The 10,771-nt window shown below is 44.4% G+C and overlaps 1 protein-coding gene and 1 non-coding gene across 2 annotated transcripts in view; one reads left to right on the top strand and one right to left on the bottom strand.

The window, feature by feature from the left end:
* The window catches only part of VSIG10 (V-set and immunoglobulin domain containing 10), a 29,409-nt gene that overhangs the window by 6,467 nt on the left and 12,171 nt on the right, over positions 1–10,771 (top strand). Inside the window, exons 2-4 of the mRNA XM_007455847.1 lie at positions 178–459; positions 6,722–7,024; positions 8,720–8,980. Coding sequence (XP_007455909.1) covers positions 178–459; positions 6,722–7,024; positions 8,720–8,980 — 846 coding nt within the window. The remainder of the gene's footprint in view (positions 1–177; positions 460–6,721; positions 7,025–8,719; positions 8,981–10,771) is intronic.
* On the bottom strand, positions 3,158–3,230 carry TRNAE-UUC (transfer RNA glutamic acid (anticodon UUC)). The gene has a single exon. It is a non-coding gene; the product is annotated as a tRNA-Glu (tRNA).

A 10,771-nucleotide genomic window follows, 5' to 3' on the forward strand; every position in this document is an offset into this window, starting at 1 on the left:
CCCGGTCCGGGAAGATCCCACGTGCCACGGAGCGGCTGGGCCCGTGAGCCTCGGCCGCTGAGCCTGCGCGTCCGGAGCCTGTGCTCCGCAACGGGAGAGGCCACAACGGTGAGAGGCCCGCATACCGCAAAAAAAAAAAAAAGAAAGGTGGTAACAGACTGACCTTTCCTCACTCAGGACTGGAGGCTGTCGTCATTGGAGAAGTTCACGAGAATATCACTCTGCGCTGTGGCAACATCTTGGGACCGAGGGGCCTCATAACCTGGTACCGCAACAACTCGGAGCCTGCCTTCCTCCTGTCCTCCAATTCCAGCCTCCCCCCAGCCCAGCCACGCTTCTCTCTGGTGAATGCCAGCTCCCTGCACATCGAGGCGCTGAGCCTGCAGGATGAAGGGAACTACACCTGCTGGGAGGTCCTGAACGAGACTCGGTGGTTCCAGGTGTGGCTGCAGGTGGCCAGTAAGTGGTGGGTGGTGACTGAGACTGGCTGGCGTGGCACTCAGAGCCTGGGACCCGAGGGGGCCTTTGGAGTCAACGGCCTGGGTTTCATTCTGGGCTCTACTACCTGCAAGCTAAATGACCTCTCATACCTGTTATTTCCTCATCAGTATAGTGGAGATAAAAGGGATTCTTGCCTCATAGAATTGCTGTGAGGAATAGATCCCAGTTTATCTATATACAGTGCTGTAAATGGCTTCTGGCATATTAGTTAGCTTGTTAATATCATCCTCACTATCAATCTCATTTTATTATGCAACAAAGTCAGAGTATAACATAATCAAGTCAGACTGACTGAGTTCCAATCCTAAGGTTAGGTCACCTTGAGTGAGTAAGTAGCTTAATATCTCTTTTTCAGTAGCTTTGGTTTTTCTTAGTTGTTAATTGGGGACAATGCATTGCATACCTTATCAGGTATATGCTCTTATGCTGTTGCGCTAAATGCAGGGCTTGGTATGAGCTACTGTTACTACTGTCTTTCCTATATCAGTCTATCATGTCTGTCAATATATATGCATGAATTTAGAGCAAGGGTTGGAAAATCATGACCTGTGGACCATTTCTAGCCTGTTGCTATTTTTGTATGGCCTGCAAGTGACAAATTTTTTTTTACATTTTTAACGGTTGAAAAAAATCAAAAGAATATTTGTGACATGTGAAAATTATATGAAATTCACATTTCGGTGTCCATAAATAAGGTCTTATTTGAACACAGCAACACTCATTCATTCACATGTTATCTCTGACTGCCTTTAGTGTTACAACCTCAGAGCTGAGTGGCTGTGACACTGATTGTATGTCCTGCAGGGCCTAAAATATTTACTCTCTGGCCCCTACAGAAAAATTTTTTGGTCACTGGTTTAGAGGGATATCCACATTCTATACCCAGGGCGTGTCATTGAGTAGAAATACCCATGTGATCACTATTGCTCCCTGATTTTCTCATCTATAAATTATTTACTCATTCCTTTAGTCAATATGTATTTATTGAGAGCCCAATGCCAGGCACTATTCTAGGCACTGGGCCACAGGAATGGACAGGTCAGAGAAGGTCTCTACCCGTGTGGAGCTGACATCCTAGTAGGAGAAGACAGACAATAAGCACGGATGATCAGTGATGGTGAACATCTTTTCATGTGTCTGTTGGCCATCTGTATGTCTTCTTTGGAAAAATGTCTATTCAGTTTCTCTGCCCATTTTTTAATATTTTTTATTTTTTTGATATGGAGGTGTATGCAATAAAGACTTAAATGTTAGACCTGAAACTATAAAACTTCTAGAAGAAAACATAGGCAATATGCTCTTTGACATCAGCCTTAGTACTTTTTGTTTTGGATATGTCTTCTTAGGCAAGGGAAACAAGAGCAAAAATAAACAAATGAGACTACATCAAACTAAAAAGCTTTCTGCACAGTGAAAGAAACTGTCAACAAAACAAAAAGGCCAATTACTGAATGGGAGAAGATAGCTGCCTATGATATATCTGATAAGGGGTTAATATCCAAGATATACAAAGAATTGTAAGTGACCTTGAACGTGTGAATGGACAGAGATGCTGCAGAAACATGAAGCTGGCTGTATGAGGGCCGGGAGCTTTCTCCCTCCTTACCACCTGGATCTCTGCTTATCCATCAGTGGGCATTTGGTTGCCTCTGCCTTCTAGGGAGTGAGGTTTTCAATAGGCCTGTGGTGATACAACCTGTCTGGAATGGGCACTGCAATGTGACTTTGTTATTCATCTCAGGAGTAAGAACTCTGCACTGTTCCTTGTTAATTTAATGATGCAATTGAGAGTCTTGCCATTGAGATTGGGACCGCTGCTCCTGAGGGTACAGAAATCCCTTAGTCCAGAGCAGTTCAGGATTGCCACAGCTGTTTATTTCACTGACTTACCTACCCATCTGCTCCTGCCTCCAAGTCAGGTGGATACGAGGTTAGAACCACTGTGTGTTTACCTGCAGAAAGCCTGGAGTGGGTGGAGTGGGTAGCACAGACCTTAACATATTCCAGTAGAATTTGTGCTTCTTTCAAGAGGTGATCCCTTAGCCACTGGGGAGCTGAGTGGTACACAATGCCAGACTCTCCCTGTGTCTATTTTTCTCAGGCCCAGCAAGTGTTGAGGGAGCATTTGAGTTGGTTGGCACATGGGCAATGAGGAAACTGGTTTGTATCAACCTCCAAGAGCCCCTTTGGATTTGGGGTTTGGAGGATGGGAGTGCTCCTGTTTAGCTAATGATGTGGCTGCCACTCCCAACTTCCAGGAAAGGGAGTCTCAGGAAAGCCCCATGTTCCCCGACTAACTGGGCCCATCTGATTTGTACTCGTTCTGTGATGGTGATGGTGTCACTGTGCCATATCACAACATAAGGTCCTAGGGAAAGGGGATGTTGGGCATACTGAAGAAAGATTGCTGGCCCCGTCAGAAGATGGGATGAACTTTGCCCAAAGATTGATTAACCTGAGTCTTGCCAAGCTCATCTGAAGCAGAGATGTATGCTTGTAAGAGGCTGAGGACCTCTGGGTTTTGGTCTTCTGGACAGAATCAGTGGTCACTAGGGAGGTGGGGAGGCAATGGGGTTGTTATATTCACCTCTATGTTCCATCGCCTTCTTTTTTTTTTTTTTAATTTGGCTGCGCCACACAGCTTGCAGGATCTTAGTTCCCTGACCAGGGATTGAACCTGCGCCCTCAGCAGTGAAAGCGCAGAGTCCTAACCACTGGACCACCAGGGAATTCCTTATGTTCCATCTCTAGGTGATATCAAAACACTCTGTAAGTTTCCCCAAGGATCTTGTCCCACTGTGGAACAATAGGTACACCCACTGGTTAGCAGAGGCTAGTCAGTACATTCTTAGGTCATTTTCAAATAAAAATGCTGGTGTGAAGAATAAATGTAGGAAAATAACTTTTTGTATTGTCAAAGAACCCAAGATACGAAGATGGGAATCTCCTATTTTGTGGGTCCCTGAGATGTAAATTTACTCTTTGAGACACTTGACTGGCCAACCTATAGTTATGGTGGGGAAGGAAAGAAGTGAGTTCTGATGTCAAGAATGACTACAGAGAACAGGAAGGCAGCAGCAGTAGTGGATTGTTGTAGAACAGGAATCAAACTTTTTCTGTAGAGGCCAGACAGTAAATATTCTAGTCTTTCTGAGTCAACAGGTAAAAACGAGGATATCATATAAGTACTTATATAACAAGAGAGAAAACAAATTTCCACATGTTTTTTTGTTGACAAAATTCAAAATATAATAATAACTGAGTACATTTTTTTGGGGGGGGGATGCACCACGAGGCTTGCAGGATCTTAGTTCCCCAACTAGGGATTGAACCCAGGCCACTGCAGTGAAAGCACCGAGTCCTAACCAGTGGACTGCCAGGGAATTCCCATAACCTAGTACATTTTTTTGGTAGTGCAGGCCTACTAATGAGAAGAATGGGAATCTTTGGGCGGGGGGTGGGGGTGGGGGATAACATTTCACTTAGTTGGGGTTCAAAGTTAGTGTTCTCTCTCATCAAATTGATTGTGGATGTTCATCTGTACATACAGTCTTAGCTTGTAGGCTGTACAAAAACAGACAGCGGGCCGTTGTTTGCCGATGCATGTTCTAGAATCAATCTACAAGTATACTACTGTTAATAATGTCAGATAACATTCATAGAACATTGACCACATGTCAAACACCAGGCTAAGTGTTCTGCTTATATTCTCTCATTGGATCCTTCAATAACCTGGTGATAGAAGTTATTCCTGTTCTTTTCATTTCATAGGAAGGACAGGAGAGTGAGAATAGGAGGGATGGACACTTGCTCAAGGTTGTCTGTCTAGAAGTGGCAGTAGAATTTACACCCAGGTCTGTCTGAATGCAGAGTCCAAGTTCATAACCACTAGGCTAAGGCATCCATCCAAGAAACTGACATGACCAAGGCCTCCATAAGATGCTGAACCTTTGTAAACACGCTGTATTTTTATTTATTTGCTGTTTTATTTTTGTTTCCTCTCCTATCTGTCTGTCTCTCCGAGTGATTGCTACCATCACCCTGCAAGCAAAAAGGGCTGGTGGTTTCTGTTTAGGAACATCAGCGGGGTGGAGAGAGAGGTGAGAGGGATGGAAATGGGTACCGCCTTCTTTTTAGTCAGAGTAAGGGAAGAACCCCAGGGATTTAAGAAGATGGTGTCAGCTTTAATCAAGAAAGCAGACTCAACCCAAAGGTTTATAAAAAAGCTGTAACCTTTGAACATTTAATTCAGAAGGCGCTTCAGGTTCTCTCATTTGATTTTTTTTTTTTAACCCTTTCGCCTACAGCGTTCTCATCCATTCCCTTTATCCAAACCCATGTTTTGCTCAGCATTGTGTTGGTCAAAAGCCCCTCCCAGGGAATTCCTTGGTGGTCCAGTGGTCAGGACTCGGTGCTTTCACTGCCAAGGACGAGGGTTTGATACCTGGTTGGGGAACTAAAATCCCGCAAGTCACATGGCGCAGTCAAAAAAAAAAAAAAAAAGCCCCATCCCAGCCAGTTTCTGGGGGTCTCACTGTTCATGACAGGCCGCTGCGGCCCTCCAGACCACAATTTGGAAGACCCAGGTGGTCCAATCTAACACAGTACCTTTGCTGGCCCAGGCGTGGATACCAATACCACAGAGGTACCCTGTGCTTGGCTGGGTGCTTGCCAGCTGTGGGCACTCCCTAGGACCTGCTGGTCCACATACCTACCCAACTAGTCAGCAACAGGCAATGGGATATTTGAGCACCTCCCAAACTACAGTATAATTTTTTCCCCAGACCCTCTGTGGGAGGTGACATGATTCCAGCAAATCATTGCAACTCTTAGGAGCCAGCCCTGACTAGACAAGCATATTGTCAAGAATATTTTCCTCAGAAACCCACAGTTTCTGTCGTTATACGATGGCCCCAGAATAGGTGGAATTAGCTTCTGTACTCTGAGGGGATCTGGCAAAGCCTTTCCTCCCCCCAGTAATCTATCCCCGGGTATATTTTTGTCCAAAATTCTTCAGTCATAGATTTATCCCTTTGGCCAAGCATTGCCCTATCTGGACTCTTCTTAAGAGGAAGTCTCTGGTGGAGGCAACACACTACAGGACTTTAGTATAAATAGGATCAAAGAGGATCTTAGATGCACTGGGTACCAATCGTGGGACAGCCTTTCTGGCACTGTTCTGAGTGCTGTATGATACTAATTCATTTAATTGTCATGACAACCCCATAGAGTGGGTTCTAGCATCACCCCCATTTTACAGATGAGGAAATGGAGGCTTAAGAGAAGTTAAATACTTTGCCCAAAGTCACACAGCTAGTAAGTGGAGTTAAAAATTGGGATTGGAACCAATGTTTCTTGTCTTTCAGTGTGAAATTGTGCCAGGGGTCCCCAAGACCACCCCCAGCTTCACTGATTCTCTAGGAGAACTCAGGACAATGAGGACCACGCTCCCAAGAGTCCTCTTCCAGTGCAGTCACGTGGTACACGCTTAATTCCTCCAGCAACAAGTTGTGGCAACACGTGTGGAATATCTACCAGGGACGCTCGTTAGAGACTCCAGCGCCCTAGGTTTTTACTGGGGCTTGTCACATAGGCATCCTCTGCCTAGCACATACCAAAATTCCAGACTCTCAGAAGGAAAGCAGGTGTTCAGCATAAGCCACACTGTTTGTACAAACAGTTTAGGCCTGGTGAACCCCACTCTTACCAGTTCTGGGAACGGTGGGAACCCCCCTGAAATCCAAGCTCCTAGTTGTCAGCCCAGGCCAACCTTGCAGGCAGGCCTTTCTAAGGAAAGCACTCAGGCCTGCTACGCTAACTCTTTTTTTTTCTTTTGTGGGATCTTAGTTCCCCAACCAGGGATTGAACCCAGACCCTTGGCAGTGAGAGTGTGGAATCCTAACCACTGGACCACCAGGGAAGTCCTGCTATATTAACTCTTTAAGGCACAGATATCCTTTCCACTCATCTGTGTTTTTGAAAAGGGGCAATTTGCATTTTCCATCTTCTGTAAGCATTGATCCCCTCAGTAAATCTCACAGAATTGCTCAGGAGTAAATGAAAGCATGCCTAAGGGCACTTGGCACAGTGTTTGTCACACAATAAGTGGTTGATATTGTCATCCTCACTGGCTGCTTCCTGATCATCTCTGTGTCTCTTAGAGCTGGTAAGGGGCTCCAGTTAACTCTTACGCCTTCCCCACCCGCTCTCTCGTTCCCAGGAGGCCCCTATCAGGTTGAGGTCAACATCTCCAGCACCGGCAGGCTCCCCAACGGCACGCTGTATGCGGCCAAGGGCTCCCGGGTGGATTTCTGCTGCAGCAGCAGCTCCTGGCCTCCGCCCATGGTTGAGTGGTGGTTCCGGGCCCCGGATTCTAGCACCGAGCCCTTCGGAAACAACCTGACGGCCAGCTGCTTCACGCTGTTACTGATGTCGCAGAACCTCCAAGGGAACTACACCTGTTTGGCCACAAACATGCTCGGCGGGAGACATCGAAAGGTGACCACCGAGCTCCTGGTCTACTGTGCGTAAGAAGTGCTCCCCTCCCCCACTCCTTCACCTTGACCCTTCGTGAACTGCGTGTTTGTGCCTCCCCTTTGTATACAAAGACTTACCTGATGCACAGGTTCTAACATGCTTCTGCAGCTCCCTCGACACGCACGCACACACGTCAAAGAGAGTGTTGCCTCTTCTGGAAGCTTACTGCTAACTAGGAGTACAGGAGAGTCCCTGTGAGTCATAGATGGAAATTAATGCCAGGTCTAAAGTTTTTTTTTTAAATTGGGGTGAAAGTATATAACATAACATTAACCATTTTAAGATGTACAATTCAGTGGCATTGAGTCTATCCACAGTGTTATGCAACCATCACGTTTATCTAGTTCCAAAACATTTTCATCACCCCAAATTGGAAACCCCGTATCCGTGAATCAGTCACTCCCATACCCTCTTCCCCCAGCCCCTGGCAACCACCAGTCTATGTTCTATCTCTATGGATTTGCCTATTCTGGACATGTCATGTAAATGGAATCATACCCTATATGACCTTTGGGGACTGGCATCTTTCCCTTAACATCATGTTTTCAAGGTTCATCTTGTTGTAGCTTGTGTCAGTACTTGCTTTCGTTTCTTGGCCTAAGAGTATCTATTGTATGGCTCTACCACAATTTGTTTATCCATTCATCTGCTCTCACACTCTCCATGATCACAGGCCCTCTAGCGCTGTTAAGAACCAATAGTTCATGAATTTTTATTTTTCAGGTGAAGAATCAGCAACCCGATGCACCTATACACACATTTAGTGGAGGAAAACCACTGTAGAAATAAACACAGGGTGCACTCCTAATCCATGCTAACCGAAGGGAGCATGAGAATGACAATTTCCAGGCAGGGCAATGACACACTTACTTTATACGTTATTCAGAGCCTTTGTAAGTCTCAATGCTGTCCATCATAAATGACATTTATCGTATATAAAGTCATACGTGCTTGTTGTAGGAAACAGATGAGTAGAAAGAAGAAAATAATCACTTGTACTCTAACCATCATTTTGGTATATTTCCAATAATTTTTCTTTTAGATGCCACGTATCTACAAATAAGATCCAAATTTCTATTTATATGTATTATATAAAATATATAAAGGTATATGACATACATAATATATATACTATCTACATACATATATAATATATATTATTTTATATATAATTATGAACACATAGGTTACAACAGGTTTGTAATTTGTTAAATTTTTATATATTCTTTTAAGTGGTACTTGCACATAGCAAAAAAAAAGTGTGTGTTGAGGTTTGGGGATGAATAAATCTCCTTCCTCCTGCAGCTCCCTCTAGGGACCAGCAGCGCCCAGTAGAACTTTCTGTGATGATGGAAATGTTCTCTTCTGTATGGTCTAATAGCTACCATGTGTGATGACTAGGAAATGTGAGTAGTCTGATGGAGGAAATAAATTTGTAATTAAATTAATGAAAATTTAAATAGCCACACGTGGCTAGTGAGGAATGCAAATCTCTTCCAAGATTTAACACACAGCCGAGGAAACCCAACTTGTGTCAGGCACTAATTTGTGCTAGGAGCTATCTCAAGGTACACTAACTGGGGTTGACGTTTCTCTGATACCCTGGTTCTGTAACCCTTAGGGTCAGCCCAGTGGCTCATCTTAGTCTGTGATTAAGGCCACGTCCTCTGGTGTTTTGCAGCGCCCCCTCCGTCAGCCCCTCAGTGCTGGGCAGAGCTGTCGCCAGGATTGTTCACGCTGCAGCTCAGCTGTCGCTGGGCCGGAGGATACCCAGACCCAGACCTCCTGTGGACAGAAGAGCCAGGAGGAGTGGTTGTGGGGATGTCAAAGCTGGGGGTTGAGATGCTGAACCAGCCCCAGCTGTCGGACGGCAAGAAGTTCAAGTGTGTCGGGAGCCACATAGTGGGGCCGGAGTTGGGAGCCAGCTGTGTGGTACAGATCAGTAAGTCTGCTTTGCCTTGTCCTGGGGTTCTGGGGTCCACTCACCTTCCTCTTTTCTGGGACAACCCTTTGAAAGAAGGTCTGGGAGAGAAATCCCAGGGTGTTGGAGTGAACTGAATTCCTTCCATTTCTTCCTTCCTTTTCCATTTTTTTAAATTGAAGTATATTGGATTTACAATATTGTGTTAATTTCTGCAGCAGAGTGATTCAGTTACACACACACACACACACACACACACACACACTAATATATGTATACACACATTCTTTTTTATATTCTTTTTCATTCTGGTTTATCACAGGATATTGAGTATAGTCCCCTGTGCTATACAGTAGGACCTTGTTGTTTATCCATTCTATATATACTAGTTTGCATCTGCTAACCCCAAGTGCCCTCTTCATCCCTTCCTTTCAAACTTTAAAGATGCTTAATGAAATTTCTTAGTTGTAGTCCAAGCTGGTTTTCCCTTGCAGTTTCTAAGTACCGAAGATGGAGCAGTGAACAAGACAGACAAGGTTCATTTACTAGTTATCTCCTGTTATGGAACAAATTACCCCAGAACTTAATGGCTTCAAGCAACAGTCATTATCTCATGATTTCTGTGGGCCAGGAATTCATACAGGGCAAGGTGCTGACATCTTGATTTAGAACTTCAGACTTTCCGAACTGTGAGAATAAATATCTGTTGTTTTAAGCCACCCCGTTTGTGGTACTTTGTTACAGCAGCCTCAGGAAACCAATACAATGAGTAAGCCAGGGCCAGAGGGTGTTGGGTTGTGTTGGCCCTGGTGAGGTTGTCCTCACAGTTTATGGGGATAATCCTCAGAGGTGCAGCTGTGGAGAGCTGACATGCTGAGAAGTGAGCCCTGCTGTGTCAGCAGGTGCTTGTTTTCCCAGGCAAGTGGCATTCAGATGATTCACCCTTCTCACTAACTCATTCAGCCCACTGCTCCCGGGTGTCCCCTCTGTGTCAGGTACCATACCTGGCCTTGGGCAACAGAAGGGACCAAGACTCGCTTTCTGCCCTAGGACAGGGCTTGGTAAACTATGCCTCATGGACCAAATCCGACCCAATTGGTTTGGGGACCATTTTTTTAAAATGAGATTTAAGTCACATAATATAAACGTCACTATTTTTTTTATTTTTATTTTTTGGCCGCACCATGCAGCTTGTGGGATCTTAGTTCCCCGACCAGGGATCGAACCTGCGCCCTCGGCAGTGAAAGCTCAGAGTCCTAACCACTGGACCGCAAGGGAATTCCCTAAAATTCACTATTGTAGAGTTTATAATTCATTGTTTGTTTTTTTTAGTATGTTCACAATGTTATACTACCATCACCATTCTAATCCAGAATATTTCCATCACCCCCAAAAGAAACCCTAGCAGTCACTCTAGAAAGACCATGTGAGGGTACTCATTTCCCAGTATCTCCACCAACATCGAGTGTTATTAATTTTTTAGTTTTTTCCTGTTTACTAGTGGGATATGGCATATTGTTTTCATTTGGTTTTCTTTGATCACTGGTGGAGTTGATAATTTTCATATGCGTACTGACTTCCTATATATTATCTGTGAATTATCTGTTCATATTTTGTCCATTTTTCTATTGGCTTGTTCATCTTTTCTTATTATTCCATAAGAGTCAGTTAATTTCATAGAACTGTCATGCACGTTATAGATATTTTTCTGGCATATTTGGCTCCTAAACCACATTTCTGCTAGTGATGAGCAGTTTCTGATTTTGAAAGGTTCACCTCTGTCAGTCCTGTTCTTTTTTTTTTTTTTTTTTT

This window comes from Lipotes vexillifer, unplaced genomic scaffold (genome assembly GCF_000442215.2).
Source record: "Lipotes vexillifer unplaced genomic scaffold, Lipotes_vexillifer_v1.1 scaffold970, whole genome shotgun sequence".
In the NCBI taxonomy this organism is placed as follows: Eukaryota; Metazoa; Chordata; class Mammalia; order Artiodactyla; family Lipotidae; genus Lipotes; species Lipotes vexillifer.